At 36.3% G+C, this 19591-nt stretch overlaps 1 protein-coding gene across 10 annotated transcripts in view; it reads right to left on the bottom strand.

Moving 5' to 3' along the window:
- FAM135A (family with sequence similarity 135 member A) overlaps positions 1 to 19591 on the bottom strand; it is a 119811-nt gene that overhangs the window by 77354 nt on the left and 22866 nt on the right. For 9 of the 10 annotated variants that reach the window (XM_059941827.1, XM_059941824.1, XM_059941830.1 and 6 more), the window contains one exon: positions 9154 to 9233. The exons of the other annotated variant lie outside the window; for it this stretch is intronic. In XM_059941827.1, coding sequence (XP_059797810.1) covers positions 9154 to 9233 — 80 coding nt within the window. The remainder of the gene's footprint in view (positions 1 to 9153; positions 9234 to 19591) is intronic. 10 annotated transcript variants of the gene reach the window in all.

The raw sequence follows: 19591 nt of genomic DNA on the forward strand, positions 1-19591 counted from the left end.
TTCTCTTGTTGCGGAGCATGGGCCCTAGGCATGTGGGCTTCAGCAGTTGTGGCTCGCAGGCTCAGTAGTTGTGGCTCGCGGGCTCTAGAGCGCAGGCTCAGTAGTTGTGGCACATGGGCTTAGTTGCTCTGCGGCACGTGGGATCTTCCCGGACCAGGGCTTGAACCCGTGTCCCTTGCATTGGCAGGTGGATTCTTAACCACTGTGCCACCAGGGAAGCCCCCTTTTTCTTTTAACCACTACCACCTGTATAAAAGCACTGGGTGGTGGTAGGTAGAAAAAAGAATGCAATACATATATGCACAAGGAATCTTACCCAGAATAGACAGCCTTAGAAAAACCCTGGTCAAACACAAATAACTGGAAATTTCCTTTTGGTTCAACCAGGTTTGATTTCTTATTAGTCCAAATGTTTATCTAGTTGTGAAGCTTTTATCAAAGTGGAGAATATACTTTTTTAGTAATAAGACTTTCCCCGCATATTATTGCTTGAATTTTGGGCAGTTTCTCTTTCTTTCTCCCCATAAACAGCAGTCTTACAGAAGAACTAAACAGATTTTTTTTTTCCAAAGAGGACACTAAAATGGCCAACAGTCACATAAAAAGATGCTCAGCAAGGCTAATCATCAGGGAAATGCAAAACAAACCCACAATTACCTGTCACCTCACACCTGTCAGAATGACCGTCCTCAAGAAGAAAAGAGACAACAGTGCTGGTAAGGGTGTGGAGAAAAGGGAACCCTCACACGATGTTGGTGGGAGTGTAAGTTGGTCTGACCACTGTGGAAAACAATACGGAGGTTCCTCAAAAAACTAAAAATAGATCTGCCATACGATCCAGCAATTCCACTTCTGGGTATATACCCAAAGGCAACAGAAATGGGATCTTGAAGAGATATATGCACTCCGGTGTTTACTGCAGCATCATTCACAATACCCAAAACGTGGAAACAATCTCAATGCCCATCAACAGATGAAAGGATAAAAAAGATGTGGTGTATATATACACAATGGAATATTATTCGGCCACAAGGAAGGAGGACATCCTGCCATTTGTGACAATATGGATGGATCTTGAGCACATTATGCTAAGTGAAGTAAGTTAGAGAAAGACAGTATGTATGATATGATTTATATGTGGAATCCTAAAAAAAAGTCAAACTCATAACGAACAGAGAGTAAAATAAGAACAATCTTATCTTCCCACCCCCCCCATCCCCTGGTATGGGGGGGGTGGGAAGATAACACTGATGTAGCTTAAGGGTACGAGCTTGCAACGAGTATAGTCCAAATAAGTCATAGAGATCTAATGCATAGCATAATGAATAAAGACAACAATACTGTACTATAATTAGGTAATGTGATAAATATCACTACAATGGCAATCACAGTACAATATACAAATGTATCAAAGTAATACATTGTACACAATGTTAAATTTATACAGTGTTACGTTATTCAATAAAAATGTCAAATTTATTCAATAAAAAAGGAAAAATAGCTGACTTTTAATTACTACTTATCACTTATTTATTGCTTCTCACTACTACTACTAGCTACCATCTATAGAGCACTTACTATGCGCCAGGCATTGAGCTTTATGTATATTGTTATTAATCCTTTAGGCAATCTTATAGGGCAGGGATTAATATATCCATTTTATAGATACCAAGCCTCTGATAACGTAACTAAGTTGTCCAGGAAATAAATGCCACTGCTGTTTGCTGCGAAGCCTGTGCTTGGTCTTCTATGCCACACTGATAAACTAGCTCAAAGACATACCTGCAGTTCACTCTTACACTTACTACAGAGCCCCACACCAGAGGGGGAGAGCTGTCTCACTGAGGAAGAAAGACCCAGAGGAGGCGCTGAAGAGGGCAGACCATATCAATCAGCTCTCCTGTGTACGAGCAAGGCCAACCCTTAAACACGGAGAAGGGAGAGGCACACAAATGGCTCCAGCAGCCCCCTCTTCCGGGACCGCCTCTCCTTATATTGAGCGGGTGCTGAGATCCTAGAGGTCACCTTATTCCAGCTCTTTAACATCTGCGGCAGTTAAGATAGAACGGGAAGCCAGGACAAAGTACCCAATATTTACTGAGCGCTACACCGGGCCTCTTGACCCAATTTTTCTCATTTAGTTTTCAAAAAACACACTGTAAAACAGGGATTACTTCCATTTCACTGGTTAGGAAAGGCTCAGAGAAACTGAATAATTTGTTTAAGACCATAAAGCTAGCAAACAGCAGAACAAGACTTGAAACTAGTTATGTCTAAATTCAAATACTCTGTGCAGATTAAGCTAGCTTTATACGAATAGAAATGGAAGCCCAGGTCCCCAGCTTTCTGTAATAAGTTATAAAGTCCAGGGACTTTTCTGAGGTCTCTTCCTCCCTTCGGTTTTCCCCTCTTGCCCTTGGTCATCCTGGTTCATGCTTCTTGTCCAAGAAATGGTTTCATTGATTTTTTAAAAAAATTTTAGATTTACTATTAACATGAGATGTTATGTGCTTAATTACTATGTTGCATAAAAGAAATTATATAAATCATAGGAAAACATCCAATTAATAATATGTTTCAGCTCTTTACAACATTAAATGGTTCACAAATGGCACAGTAAATGAGTCAAACTTGACTGCTTCTTATTCTTTCTTGTATTACTAGAAGCCCAATAACAATATCCTACATGTATATGGCCCTTTATAGTTTGCTGTGAACTTTCACTTATTGTAAAGCAGGTTACGCATTTCACAGATGAGAAACTGAAGCTCGCAGAGGTTACGTGAGTTTTCCAAGGTAACATAAAGGGAAGCTGGTATCCTGATTCCAAGTAACTACTTTGTTAACCACAACAAAGCTGCACCTTTGACTCTACAACTACTGAAATACCTAAGATATACCTATAGCTATCTCGATTTCATAGGTGACCCAGATCAATACCAAAACGGGAACTAGATTTGCCTTGTCTGGCCAGAAACTTAAGATTCTCCTTCTTTATGTTGGATAGTCATTTCAATTTTATATACCCTTTCCCTCTTGTGTTACCATGAAAATATAAATGCTGTTTACTTGTTTTCAACATTTGGAATAAACCCATAGACAAAAACCACAAGATTTAACTACAGTTATAAATCCGAATATGAATGTTAGCAATCTTGACAATATAAAACAAAGGATATGTCCAACAGGTTGGGAAGTGGAGGGAAAGAAAAAATTTGAAAAAAGAGGTAAGATTGTTTATATCCTTACTTCAGAAAATGAGGGGTCTGTCATATGTGCTGAAATAAGAAACAGAGCGTTAAATATTTCATTTGAAGCTCCGGTAATGATCAAAGAGAAATGTGAGAATAATGGTATCTCTTAAAAAATAGGGGGAGAGGGAGGAAGTGGTGTGACATAAATTGTCACAGGACGTGGAATGTCCATGTAGGGGAACCATCAGGACTACAGAAACAGTTAAAAGCAGATGCATCCAGAGAAGGAGCTATGGTTTTCACTACTAATCTTTCTGGACTAATGGATCTTTTAACTCTTTGCTGGTATTATTTGCATAAAAATATTTTTTTCAGAGAAAAGGGACGGATAGATACAAAAAATCAAATAAAACAGTAAACGCTTCTTTTTAAAAACTACTATCGCTATTAGAAATGGCGAGTTGTTACTTTTTATCAAAATTGTACATAGTCTTCTAACATTTCAAACTGGGGCCAGCTTCCCAGGACCGGCAATGACTTCTCTGTTGTAGAAATCTCTGAATGCACTGTTACTATTCCGTTTTCAACAGCCCCATAAATACTCACTGTCTCTCATGACTGATGTTATTATAAGATGACAGCTATGTCCTGGCTCAAGCCTCTCACTGTCAGCACAATCTTGTGCTGGAAATAATTTAAACATGTTGCAATAAGCTGTATAACACCATCTGATTCCCAAACCATCTAACCTGTCTACTGCAACTCACAGACAAAATCATCATTTTTTTCTCTTCTTCTTAAAAGTTTTCCAGAAATATGCACACGGTGTAGGATATATGGTAAAATATAGAGCTGGAAAGAAAAGGTCTTGAGATTGAAGCACAAATCTAAATTAGAAGAAAAATAGGGTATGTAACAAAAAGTACAGAGAAAATTCAAGCCCTTGGAAGGAAACGTGAACTGTTAAGGAACAGAAGCGAAAAGAGACTTAACCATATTTATGTTGTTAGCAAGGATGAATCTAGAAATCAGTGATATATATTTATTAAAACAAAGTCAGCCAAATACATAGGAGTAATTTCTGGAGGCAGAAAAATTTTGGAAGGATACTTTTTCCTAACAAACTTACTAATACTAAAAAGGTACACATACTCCAGGAACTCTTAAATATCATTTTAAAATGAAACAAATCTTAGGGGAGGAAAAACATAAAAAGAGAAAAGAACCAATACCTCTTAGATTGGAATAAACTGGTTGCCTTTCTTTGCTCTTTGTTTTTCAGATTGCTGGTGAGGAAACTCATCTGAACATTATTTTGGATCTACTGTACCTGTGATCCTGTAGTAAGTCATGACATTCCATCAACCATTATTCTCTATAATTTTCATACAAACTTAAACATTCAACACCATAGGCTATTCTGGGGTATACTGGCAGGAAATACAATTTGGATGCCAGATTTACATTCCCAGGGAGGTTTCAGAGGATGGTTCAGGAGCTGTGGAACATGACACACATAAAGGGTAACCAAGCTGGGGATGGTCTTGGGCAGGAAAAGCAGCACATCTCACAGTTCATTCAGGGCCACTGCATTTGTAAAAGTGTTGATATCTTTGTGTACCATAGCTCTGATGAGCACAGATGCAAAAATCCTCAACAAAATACTAGCAAACCAAATTCAAGAGCACATTAAAAGGAGCATACACTATGATCAAGTGGGATTTATCCCTGGGATGCAAGGATGGTTTGACATATGCAAATCAATAAACGTGATATACCACATTAACGAAATGAAGATAAATGAAGGATAAAATGAAGGATAAGAATGAAGGATAAAAATCATATGATCATCTCAACAGATGCAGAAAAATAATTTGACAAAACTCAACATACTTTCATGATAAAAACTCTCAATAAATTAGGTACAGAAGGAATGTACCTCAACTTAATAAAGGTCATTTATGACAAGCCCACAGCTAACAAATCCTCAGTGGTAAAAAGTTCAAAGTGTTCCTCTCAAGTCAGGAACAAGAAAAGGATGCCCACTCTTACCACTCCTGTTCACCACAGTACTAGAAGTCCTAGCCACAAGAAACTGGCAAAAAAAGGAAATTAAAGGCATCCAAATAGGAAGAATTAAAGGAATTTAATTCTTTAGTTAAATTAAAGAATTTAAAGGAAGAATTAAAATCATCTCTGTATGCAGATGACATGATCTTATACATAAAAACCCTAAAGTCTCCACCAAAAAGCTGTAAGAATTAATCAATGAATTTAATAAAGTTGCAGGACACAGAATCAACATATAAAAATCAGTTGCATTTCTATACACTAACAATGGACTACCTGAAAGAGAAATCAAGAAGAAAATCCCATTTACAATAGCATCAAAAGCAATAAAATACTTAGGAATAAATTTAACCAGAGGAGATGAAAGACCTGTACACTGACAACTGTAAGACACTGAGGAAAGAAACTGAAGAAGACACAAATAAATGGAAAGATAACCTGTGTTCTTGGATTGGAAGAATGAATATTGCTAAAATATCCATACTACCTGCAGTGATCTACAAATTTAATATAATCTCTATCAAAATTCCAATGGTATTTTTCACAGAAATAGAAAAAATTATCCTAAAATTTGTATGAGACCACAAAAGTTCCTGAATAGCCAGAGCAATCTTGAGAATGAAAGAACAAAGCTGGAGGCATCACACTTCTTGGTTTCAAACTATATTGCAAGGCTATAGTAATCGAAACAGTATGGTATTGGCATAAAAACAGGCACATAGATCAATGGCACAAAAGAGAGAGCCCAGAAATCAGCCCACCACATATGGTCAACTAATACCTGACAAGGCACCAAGAACACATAATAAGGAGAAGAAAGTCTCTTCAAAAAGTGGTGCTGGGAAAACTGGACATTCACATGCAAAAGAATCAAACTGGACCCCTATTTTATATCACTCACAAAAATTAACTCAAAATGGATTAGACTTAAATTTGAGACCTGAAACCACAAAGCTCCTAGAAGAAAACAAAGGGGAAAAGCTCCTTGACATTGGTCTTGGCAACGATTATTTGGATTTGACACCAAAGCAAAGGCAAAAATAAACAGGTGGGACTACATTAAACTACAAGGCTTCTGCACAGCAGAGGACACCACCAACAAAAGAAAAAGCAACCTACTGACTGGGAGAAAATATTTGCCAACCATATATCTGATAGGGGATAATATCCAAAATATATAAAGAACCAAACAACTCAACAGCAAAAAAACAATCTGATTTTAGAATAGGCAGAGGAACCGAATAGACATTTTTTGGCAAAGAAGACATACAAATGGCCAACGGGTACATGAAACGGTGCTCAACATCACTAATCATCAGGGAAACGCAAATCAAAAGCACAAAGAGATATCACTTCACATCTGTCAGAATAGCTATTATCAAAATGTCAAGAGATAACGAATTGTTGGCCAGGATGTGGAGAAAAGGGAACACTTGTGCACTGTTGGGGAGAATGTAAATTGGTGCAGTCACTATGGCAAACAGTATGGAGGAGCCTCAAAAAATTGAAAATAGAACTTCCAAATGATCCAGCAATCCCACTCCTGGATATATATTTGAAAGAAATGAAATCAGTATCTAAAAGAAAATTCTGCACTCCCAATTTCATTGCAGCATCATTCACAATAGCCAAGAAGTGGAAATAACCCAAGTGTCTGTCAGTGGATGAATGGATAAAGAAAATGCAGTGTTTCTTTAATTAATGGAATACTATTCAGCCATAAAAAGATGGAAATCCTGTCATTTGCAGCAACATGGATGAACCTGGAGGGCATTAAGCTGCATGAAGTAAGTCAGACACAGAAAGACAAATATTGGATGTTATCACTTACATGTGGAAACAAAATAAAAAAGTCAGTTTCATAGAAACAGACAGTAGAATGGTAGTTGCCAGGGGCTGGGGTGTCGGAGAAATGGGGAGATATAGGTCAAAGGGTACAAACTTTTAGTTATAAGAAAAATAAGTTCTGCAGATCTAATGCACAGCATGATGACTATAGTTAGTAATAAAGTACTGTATACTTGAAATCTGTTAAGAATAAATCTTAAGCCTTCTTTCCCACAAACACACAAAACAACTAACTATGTGAAGTGATAGATGTGCTAATTATCTTGACCATGGCAATTTTTTCACATTGTATCTGTATAACAAATCACATATGTATATGTACTGTACAATGTATGTGTATAACAAATCACATTGTATGCTTTAAATATATAAAATGATATTTGTCAATTATTCCTCTATAAAGCTGAAAATATATATAAATAAAAAGGTGGTCCAGAAAAAAGAAGTTTTTCTACAGTATTTTCCAACTGGCAACTTTAGGAGATACAACAGAGCAGGACATTTAGTCTGCTGATTAAGGAAGGTCAAAAAGGCAGTACCGGGGCTTCCCTGGTGGCGCAGTGGTTGAGAGTCTGCCTGCCGGTGCAGGGGACGCGGGTTCGAGCCCTGGTCTGGGAAGATCCCACATGCCGCGGAGCAACTGGGCCCGTGAGCCACAACTACTGAGCCTGCGCGTCTGGACCCCGTGCTCCGCAACAAGAGAGGCCGCGACAGTGAGAGGCCCGCGCACCGCGATGAAGAGTGGCCCCCGCTTGCCGCAACTAGAGAAAGCCCTCGCACAGAGACGAAGACTCAACACAGTCATAAATAAATAAATAAATAAATAAATAAATAAAAGACCGTGAATTTCTTTAAAAAAAAAAAAAAAAGCAAACTGGGCTATTCATTTCAGTAACAGTCAAGTGGTCTTAGTTTGCATTCAATTTCCAATCAGTTTCTCAATCTATAAAAAAAAAAAAAAAAAGGCAGTACCAATCTGTCCTGTAATATTAGTTGTTTTAACCTGTTTCCTAGAAAGTAGACTTACAAAAGACCTATTGACAATAAATGTATACTCCAACATGTACACCAGGCCAAGAAGAAAATTAATTTTGAAAAGAAAAAAGGTACATATTTTTGGTCATAAGCAATAGGCCTCCCTGAGCATTTTGACAGTCTTCAGAAAGAGTAAACTCTCCATTACGTACAATTCATTAAACTTTAACATTAACCAGCATTTTGGTATCCATAGTACGCTAAGAAAGATAATCCTCAACACTTCAAATTCCCAGAATATATTTTTAAATTTCAAAAATGAACTGAACTGTGCTCAACATAGCTTTAATGTTAGGTATACTTATTATTTTATGATGCTTTGAAAACTAGTAATTCATATTAGAAATACATGATAACTCTCTAGTACGTTTCATTAACCATTTCGTTTTCTAATTGCTTAGACTGAAACAGAGTATACTGTATCAGGAAAGCTGAAAAAATGCCCAATGATTATGTCAGGGCCACCAGTTTTGGCTCCAATCCTTTAATGCTGGTGTGTCTCCTCGGAATATGAGTAATAAAAGAGCTGTTATAGCATGTCTATTTTATGCTTTCTGGCCCTTTGTTTTCTAATTAGAGTAATCAACCAGAAAAAAAAAAAGTGGTTGAAAAATATTCTCAAAACGCATACTATAAAACTTTATCATAAAACACCTTTGTGATCATATGTCAAATTATGTGTCCACATTCACTGTGTATTTGTTAGAATTATATATTACATGATATAAATGATACCACCCCCACTTATGTTTGGTTTCATGGAAATTTCACATACTTTCTTTTATTCACTCATCGTAAGAAACCTAAGAGGGAGACAAGGAACCTATAATCAAGCCTGTTTTACTGAGGGCCTCAAATATATTTTTTATAAGAGGTATGAGAATGATGCTCTTTGGCATCTTATATTTGTAATTAAAAGATAAAAATAATTATGAAAAGTTATTATTGGTCATTATAATGTTGCTTCACATTTTTTTTAAAAAGTTGACAATATCCCTTGGCTTACCTGCTGCATGTAACAAACTAGCTTCTACTCTGTGGGGAACTCTTGGTGGAATTTTCATAGATGCACGAATCTGGTAAAAACTAAAACAAAAGAGACAGAGAAGTCACTTCAAAACATTTAAAAATATGCAATGCTGCAATTTCTATATATCTATATGTATTAAAAACTAAAGTTGGTCTGCTTCTATCAGTCTCCCACAGTACTTACTGCTGGTGGAAAACAGTGTCTCAGATCCACACACAGATCAAATAGTAGCATGGCATAAACCCCAAAGGGAAACAGGCGTGTGTACAGACAGACGAGAGAAACAATCTTACTTTAAATGAGAGAATGCATCGTAACCACAGGCGCTACTAACGGTTCTAAGGGTTTCACTGCTTTATTTGATTGATTCATTTTTCTCTTTTAAAAGATAATAAAGTATTCTTAAGCATAATTTTGAGAAAATACAGGATTAACAGTAGATGGTTTTTAAAAAAATTAGTTTCATACTATAAGATCTGTATTTGGTTTAAAGAGTTCAGTATTTTTTCGAGGTCCTAACTATTCCGTTTAGTTTATGCACTTTTACTTGCTTATTTATTCTACAAAATTAAGAAAAAATATATATTAAAAAAAATCTACCAGTCATTAACAGTATCAGTTTAAACAGAAAAAATTATTAGATAAAAGTATTATAATATGCTTGTGTTTTAACATCATTACACTACTAGTTTGTGTATGTAATGGAGGATACATGTATCTTTGTACACACACACACACACACACACACACATACACACACACACAGGGTTACTAAAAGCTAAATGAAGATTATAAATCAGGGATGACTTTAGATGGACCCTAGGGAGCTGAATATTTAGTCTTTTTCTTTAATAATTTCCTAGATGATAGTTTAAATATTACATTTGTACATAATACAAAGATTAAAATATATAAATATATTACTATTATTTCTAGGAAGGTGTGGCCTTGAAGAGAACATATGGTCAGATCACAAAGCCCGAATTAAAGAGTGAATGAGGGCTTCCCTGGTGGCGCAGTGGTTGAGAATCTGCCTGCCAATGCGGGGGACACGGGTTTGAGCCCTGGTCCTGGAAGATCCCACATGCCGCGGAGCAACTAGGCCCGTGAGCCACAACTACTGAGCCTGCGCGTCTGGAGCCTGTGCTCCGCAACGAGAGAGGCCGCGATAGTGAGAGGCCCGTGCACCGCGATGAAGAGTGGCCTCCGCTTGCCACAGCTGGAGAAAGCCCTGGCACAGAAACGAAGACCCAACACAGCCATAAATAAAATAAATAAATAAAACTAAAAAAAAAAAAAAAAAAAAAGAGTGAATGAAACAGTAGCCAATTAAATTTAGAACCTTTAAAATCACAACTTGGCCTTAAAGAGACATGGCAAAACTCCACAGAGATAGATGCTTAGTTGAGATTAAGATGAGGTCACCTTGAAGACGTGAGATGACTGAGAAGAAAAATCAAAGTGGAAACAGTAGGAGCCTTGGGACCAAAGAAGAGCAAAGTTTTAATTTTAATTAAAGATTAAGTGAAATATTGCTATTTTAAAATATTCAGGTATGTGGTATAAGAGCTTAAGAATAAGCAACTGATAGACATTTCATTTTGAACTTCTTAAGCACAGGAACTATGTCCTATTTATAAGTGTACACCCTCAACCCTAATATAATGATTTGCACACATAAATTCAGAGACATTTAAACAACACTCTGCATTTACTGTATACTGTTAGAGTATCCTAATTTAAAATTCCCTGAATTTAAATGTGCATGTGGGACTTCCTTGGTGGCGCAGTGGTTAAGAATCCGCCTGCCAATGCAGGGGACACGGGTTCAATCCCTGGTCTGGGAAGATCCCACATGCCGCGGAGCACCTAAGCCCGTGTGCCACAACTACTGAGCCTGCACTCTAGAGCCCACGAGCCACAACTACTGAGCCCGCATGCCACAACTACTGCAGCCCACGTGCCTAGAGCCTGTGCTCCGCAACAAGAGAAGCCACTGCAATTAGAAGCCCACGCACTGCAACAAAGAGTAGCCCCCGCTTGCTGCAACTAGAGAAAGCCCCCGTGCAGCAACAAAGACCCAATGAAGCCAAAAATAAATAAATGAAAAAAAAGTGCCTAAAACATACGGTTCAACTCATTAAAAATAAATAAATGTGCGTGTGTATACATATACATACACGTACCATTAATTCATGACTTATTGAGGACCCACCTATGTGTTAGCCACTGGTCTAGGTTCTAGAGATACAGGAAAAACAAACCACTGGAAGTAATTACCTACATTATTTTAAGCGATGTTCACTTTGCATTTATAAAAGCAGTCTATTATGACTGTAAATATATTTTTTAATTAAAATTAATGGTACTTTAAAGGTATAAATCTTCAAAAATGAACGAAACTTTCAAATGTGCATATGTTAACTTTTTTTACATAAAATATCATATAAGAGATAAAATCTTAAAAGCAAAGGATAAAATATTTCCTTTTCTAAGGGCTGTGGTGAGCTAGGTTATTCAGAACAACTTCTTGCTAAAAAAACAACTAAAACAGCCAAATAAAGTATAAAAATATATATTTATAAAATTATTGAAGAGGTAACAAAATAGTATGGAATTATCAAACAAAATCAGTCAGGTAGACAATGCAATGAAACTGCTCTTGTCCGGCAGGCATCTGCCGATCCATTCTGACAAACCTTACTTTCGGCTTTAAAAGTCTGGGTTATATTCCTAATATAAAAAGAGCATCTAAAAATTGAGAAGAAAAAGGCCAATTAACCTAAAAAAATGAAAAAGAAAATTAATAAACAGTTCACCAAAAAAGAACTGCAAATGTCTCTTAAATACATGAAAAAATTTTCTATCTTACTTATAATTTTTAAAACTACAAATTAAAACTATAATGAGCTATCCTTTCTCATCTGTCACATCGAAAGAAAACCAGCAGTTTGACAAAATACTCTGCTGGTGAGGCTCTGGGCAAAAAGGAATTCTTTCGTACTGCTGGTGAGGTAAAATTGTGCAATGCCATATGGAGGGGAATTTAGCAATAAGGAGCAAAAACACATAGACATTTACTATTCGACCTAGCATCCCACTTTTAAGACTATTTCCCAAAGATACTTTAGCAAAAATATTCAATGAGGTAGCACAAGGCTATTCACTGCAGCCTTAACTGCAACAGGAAAACTCAAGAAAAAAGCTAAATGTCCATCATTAAGGGATTGGCTGAATAAACTATGGTGCAACTATACAATGCAGTACCACATGGCTATAAAAAGTAATCTTTTATATATACATTTTAGTATATCTATATCTACATTTACATATATATATTTAGTATATCTCTACACACTGCAAAGGAGTGATCTCTAAGATACATTTTTTACCAACAAAAGCAAGCATGGAACATGTGTACTATGCTACCTTTGTGTAAGAAGAAAGGATATGATTATATATATTTTTTGCCTTTTAAAAAAAGTAATAAAAGCGAAGGATATACACAAAACTAATAAAAAATAAAATGGTTACCTATAGGTGGGGGAATGGGGGTCAGGAGAAGGGACCGGGATGAAAACAAGGCCTCTCTCAATGTACGTACTTCAGAGTTTTGATTTTGGAACCACAAAATATTTTTATATAATAACAAAATAAATTAAATTGAAAAAAAGCAATCCCCTAAACCACCCTAAAACAACTGAACTTAATGTGTACCTTCTTAACTGCAATTTCACAAAGTTCTTTCAAGTGATTTTTAAAACATAGTACTTTTAAGTGCCTATTCCTCATGGGATATATCCTACAATAAAAGAGAACCCCAAAGAAGTTTTAAACAACATTTATAGTCTTGTTGGTGGTGCTACTATTATTTTGAAATTATCGTAGACATATTTGCACACACATGAATAAAGCAAGTTAAGTAATCATGTTATTAGGAACCAAGATTTTCAGTGTAAATGAAAAGAGATACAAATATAAAATTAAAAAAGTAAAATCCTTGTAATCTAAAATTAGAATAGGAAAATAGTAACAATTTATCATGTATTTTTCTTTAAAAAAATGTATTTTCTATCTCTGTCAACTGAGAAGGCCTAGAAGCAATGACTCAATAAAAATGTGTATCTTTAACATGTATATTACGATCTCTAAACACTATTTCCTACTAAAAGGAACTAGAGCCCGTTGGCTGATTCCAGATCTAGAGCAGGGAATATACTAGAATCTAGAAAAGCTAGTCACAGTAGGAAACATGGAAGCTCTCAAATACTGCCTGCATCACTCCATGAGAAGTTCACAGAAATCAACCTACAAGGCTCTCTCTGAACATCAAGAAGACTAATGATGCAGAACTACCACCAGATACATTAAAAATCCATGAGTTCATATTGGTATAGGCATAACTTGTTTTTATCACACTTTATTCCAAGGTATTGGGGTGGCCAAAAGGTTCGTTCGGTTTTTTCCCATAAGATAGCTCTAGTAGCCCTTGGTTGTCTTTAACTTCATTGAAAACAATTTTATTAGATTGTATGTGACAGCTGTCATATCAGCATGCATTTAAAAAAAGACTTATCAAAATTGGTGAATTTTTGTGCAGCCTTTTTAATATTGAAGATGGAAGAAAAAAAGCAACATTTTCAGCATACTGTGCTTTATTATTTCAAGAAAGGTAAAAACGCAACTGAAACGCACAAAAAGATTTGTGCAGTGTATGGAGAAGGTGCTGTGACTGATAGAATGTGTCAAAAGTGGTTTGCAAACTTTCGTGCTGGAGATTTCTCGCTGGATGATGCTCCATGGTCGGGTAGACCAGTTGAAGTTGACCGATCAAATCGAGACATTAATTGAGAACAATCAACATTATACCACGTGGGAGATAGCCGACATACTCAAAATATCCAAATCAGGCACTGAAAATCATTAGCACCAGCTTGGTTATGTTAATGGCTTTGATCTTTGGGTTCCACATGAGTTAAGGGAAGAAACCTCCTTGACCATATTTCCGCATGCGATTCTCTACTTAAGTGTAATGAAAATGTTCCATTTTTAAAACATATTGTGATGGGTGATGAAAAGTGGATACTGTACAACAATGTGGAACGGAAGAGATCATGGGACAAGGGAAATGAACCACCACCAATCACACCAAAGGCCAGTCTTCATCCAAAGAAGGTGATGTTGTGTATATGGTGGGATTGGAAGGGGTTCCTTCCGGAAAAACCAAACGATTAATTCCAACAAGTGCTGCTCCCAATTAGACCAAGTGAAAGCAGCACTTGATGAAAAGCATCCAGAATTAGTCAACAGAAAACGCATAATCTTCCATCAGGATAACACAAGACAGCATGTTTCTTTGATGACCAGGCAAAAACTGTTATAGCTTGGCTGGGAAGTTCTGATTCATCCACTGTATTCACCAGACATTGAACCTTCAGATTTCCATTTATTTTGGTCTTTACAGAATTCTCTTAATGGAAAAAATTTCAATTCCCTGGAAGACTGTAAAAGGCATCTAGAACAGTTCTTTGCTCAAAAAGATAAAAAGTTTTGGGAAGATGGAATTATGAAGTTGCCTGATAGATGGCAGAAGATAGTGGAACAAAATGGTGAATGTGTTGCTCAATAGAGTTCTTGGTGAAAATGAGAAATTTGTCTTTTATTTTTACTTAAAAAACGAAGGCACTTTTTGGCTAACCCAATATTTTGTTTTTTTACAAGTTGAAGGTTTCCAGCAACCCTGTGTCAAGCAAGTCTACTGGCATGATTTTCTCAATAGCATTCGCTCACTTCATGTCTCAGTGTCACATTTTGGTAATTCTCACAGTCTTTCAAACTTTTTCATTATTATTACATGTGTTACGGTGATCTGAGATCAGTGATCTTTGATGCTACTCTTGTAATTGTTTTGGGGCGCCACAAACCACTCATATAAGACAGCGAACTTAATAAATGTTGTGTGTGTTCTGACCGTTCTACGGACCAGCCATTCCCCCATCTCTCTCCCTCTCCTCGGGCCTCCCCATTCTCTGAGACACACGATATTGAAATTAGGCCAATTAATAAATCTACAATGGCCTCTAAGTGCTCAAGTTAAAGGAAGAATTGGTTGTTTCTCACTTTAAATCAAAAGCTAGAAATGATTAAGCTTAGTAAGGAAGGAATGTTCAAAGCTGAGGCAGAAAACTAGGCCTCTTGTGCCAAACAGGTAGCCACATTGTGGATGTAAAGGGAAAGCCCTGAAGGAAATTAAAAGTGCTGCTCCAGTGAACACACGAATGATAAGAAAGCAGAACGACCTTATTGCTGATATGGAGAAAGTTTCAACGGTCTGGAGAGAAGATCAAACCAGCCACAACATTCCCTTAAGCCAAAGCCTCATCCAGGGCAAAGCCTAACCTCCCTTCAATTCTCTGAAGGCTGAGAGAGGTGAGGAGGCTGCAGAAGGAATGTCTGAAGCTAGCAGAGGCTGGTCCATGAGGTCGAAGGAAAGGAGCCGTCTCCATAACAACAAAGTGCAAGGTGAAGCAGCAAGTGCTGCTGTAGAAGCTGCAGCAAGTTATCCAGAAGATCTGGCTAAGATAATTCATGAAGGTGGCTGCACTGAACAACAGGTTTTCAATGTAGGCAAAATAGTGTTCTATTAGAAGATGCCGTCTAGGACTTTCATAGCTAGAGAGAAGTCAATGCCGGGCTTCAAAGTTTCAAAGGACAGGCTGACTCTCTTGTTAGGGAGGATGCAGCTGGTGACTTAGCTTGAAGCCAATGCTCATTCACCATTCTGAAAATCCAGGGCTAAATCTCCTCTGCCGGTGCTCTCTAAATGGAACAACAAAACCTGGATGACAGTACGTCTGTTTACAACATGGCTTACTGAATATTTTAAGCCCACTGTTGAGACCTACTGCTCAGGAAAAAAAATTCCTTTCAAAATGTGACTGCTCATTGACAATGCACGTGGTCACCCAAGAGCTCTGCCGGAGATGGACAATGAGATTCATGTTGTTTTCATGCCTGGTAATATAACATCTATTCTGCCGCCCACGGATCAAGGAGTAATTTCCACTCCCAAGTCTTATGATTTAAGAAATACATTTCATAAGGCTATAGCTTCCAGAGACAGTGACTCCTCTGGTCGATCTGGGCAAAGTCAATTGAAAACCTTCCAGAAAGAATTCATCATTCTAGATGCCATTAAGAATATTCATGATTCACGGGAAGAGGTCCAAATATCAACATTAAAAGGGGTTCAGAAGAAGTTGACTCCAACCCTCCTGGATGACTTGGAGGGACTCACTCGTCAGTGGAGGAAGTCACTGCAGATGTGGTGGAAATAGCAGGAGAACAAGAACTAGAAGTGGAGCCTGAGATGTGACTGGATTGCAGCAACCTCATGACAAAACTTGAATGGATGAGCAGCTGCTTCTTATGGATGAGCAGAGAAAGTGGTTTCTTGAGATGGACTCTACTGTTGGGGAAGATGCTGTGAAGACTGTTGAAATGACAGCAAAGGATTTAGAATATTAAACTTAGTTGATATAGCAGGGATAGGGTTTGAAAGGATTAACTCCCATTTTGAAAGAAGTTCTACTGTGTATAAAATGATACCAAACAGTGCTGCATGCTACAGAGAAATGGTTCGTGAAAGGAAGAGCCAATCAATGCAGCAAACTTCATTGTCTTATTTTGTCACATTACCACCCCTACCTTCAGCAATCACCATCCTGATCACTCAGCAGCCATCAACACTGAAGCAAGACCCTCCACCAGCCAAAAGATTACAACTCACTGAAGGCTCACATGATGGTTGGCATTTTTTAGTGATAAAGTATTTTTAAATTAAGGTATGTGCATTTTTTTTAGACAAAATCCTATTGCACATTTACTTTTTTAAGTGTAAACATAACTTTTACATGCTCTGGGAAACCAAAAAGTTCCTGTGAACTTATTTATTGTGATATTCACTTTATCGCGATGGTCTGGAACTGAACTCATAATATATCCGAGATATATCTGTACTAAATAAAAACTGATGATATTTGAAAGATGCTAGAGCAACAACACAATATTCTGAAAACTAGTAAATAAGGAAAAGAAGAAAACATTTGCCATGTCTTTCTGTATAAACTGTATTTCAGAGTAGCCAAATAGTTAATGAGGCAAAAGTCTTCTTCACAGAATTATAGCTAATAAATGCAAAAGGAATAATAGAATATCACCATTTTGTAAGCCCTAGTAAAATAAAATAATGACTCTGGACAAAAGTTATGAATAGGTACTATCAACTAAGTGATGGGGAACTTTATAATGGATGCATCAGATTGACAATACCTGAGTCAATCTCAGGAAAAGAGGCAGACATTTTATGTCCCCAAATATAAGGTAACAGGAAGGACACAGCATCAGCTATGAAGGACTCTTCTCAAAAACTATCAGAATTTAATCAAGCTTTTGGATCAAACTAGCAATTACAAATTTAAAAAGAAATCTAAGAGACATAACACCCAAATACAACCTGTAAATTTTGGAGGGATACTGATTCAAACAAACAAACTATAAAAACACATTTATAAGATGACTGAAGAAATGAGAACACTGTTTTATTTGATGCCAAGAAATTATTTTAAACATTTCTTTAAGTGCAATAATGGTTTTGCAGATTTTTAAAAACAAAGTCTTACTGTATTAGAGATACTAAAAAAAGATTGGGGAGGAGGGTAATAGGTGAAATAAGGAGAAAAAACTTTGATAATTGTTGGCTAGATTATAGGTATATATGTGTTTACTATACTTTCAAATGTTTTAAACTTTTCTTTAAAGAAACAAAAAGTGGGTCCTAGATTGGTATTTCCCAAAAGGCCAGACACAAGGAAAATCTCTCTAAAAGAATAAACCTGAAGATCTTGGCAGAAATCAGAACATGAAAAAAAAAAAAAAAAGAGATGCACAGGGAGAAAAAAAGAAGAGGGTACACAGAAAGCACAAAATATAAGATAATGGACATAAACACAAATATATCAGCAATTACATTAAATATAAATGGACCAAATGCTCCAGTTAAAAGACAAAGAGTGCCCTAGAGAATGAAAAAGATAAATCCCACTGTACGTTGTCTACAATAGAAAAACTGAAAATACAAGGATAGAGAAAGTCTGCAAATAAAAGAATGGTAAAAGGTACACTTTGAAAATTTTAACCAAAAGAAAGCTGATGTCACAATATTAATATTAGACAAAACAGAGTTAAAAGCAAACAGCATTATTAGGATACAGAAGTCTTTTCATAATGATAAAAGCTTCAATTCACCAAATTAGCACTTTTAATTTGTAGGCATCTGTTCTCAAAACATGGGGTATGTCTGTTATAAACAGAAAATTATTGGATTTAAAATCCAAAAGTCTGCCTTTAAACCGGAAAACTTAAAACTATTTGAGTTTTATGGTCACAATAATTTTAAATGTTTGCACTTGTCATCTTATTCTATATTTTTTGTTTTTGATGTTGCTTACTTTCTCCATTCCTTCATTTGCTATGTCGACTCTGGTTAACTTGCTTTTTTTTTTGTAATAACCACATATAATCTCTAATTCCATTAGAAAGCAAATAAGTTTTTCAAAAACATTAGTATATAGGTATAGGTTTTTACAGAAAGACATTTTTTAAAATTTTGCTTTTCATTTATGTAAGATGCAGGATTTAACAATTACTTCCCCCACTGTCATTCTCCTTTTCCATATTTTATTAATAAATCTGGAGAACCAACTCACTCATCTGTTTGAAATGGACAGTTTTTAAAAACTCTAAGATTTAATTTTGTAAATATATTTATTATTTTGACTTATTTCTATCATTTCAATAAGTTTCAAAGCTAATCTCCTATTACAACTTCCTTAATTTAGAGTTCTAAATTTTTACTCCCTTTCCTGTTGTTCAAGAACATATCACAAATAATTTATTCAAAAAGAGTAAGTAAAGAGTATATTTTCTAAGATTCTGTATTTTCTTAGAATATCTTCCTACTGTTACAAAAGACAGACTACTTGGGTCACTACATCTTCCCTGCAAAGCTCCGAAGAGGCTGTGGCGTTATTGTAGGATCATGAGTAGTTTTAGGAAAAAAGCTTCAGAGCAGATTCTTATTTCCTTTTAGGTAAAATCTTTTGAAACTGGATACTTAACAGAACTCTTTAATTTTTGAAATATAAACTTTTTACCCCAATATGTTAACTTTTAAAATCCATTCTTTAATTTTGTCAAGAAAACAATGAGCTCACTTGCTGTGTCAAAAAGTCTTTATTAAGATCAGGAAAGATCTATTCTTATTGTTCATTATCTAGCCGAATTTACTGGTTACCTCTTTGAGAGCATCTTGTTATTCACAGGTGGAACTCTCATAAAATCCATACAGATAGTC

Source organism: Balaenoptera ricei, chromosome 12 (genome assembly GCF_028023285.1).
Source record: "Balaenoptera ricei isolate mBalRic1 chromosome 12, mBalRic1.hap2, whole genome shotgun sequence".
Classification (NCBI taxonomy): domain Eukaryota; kingdom Metazoa; phylum Chordata; class Mammalia; order Artiodactyla; family Balaenopteridae; genus Balaenoptera; species Balaenoptera ricei.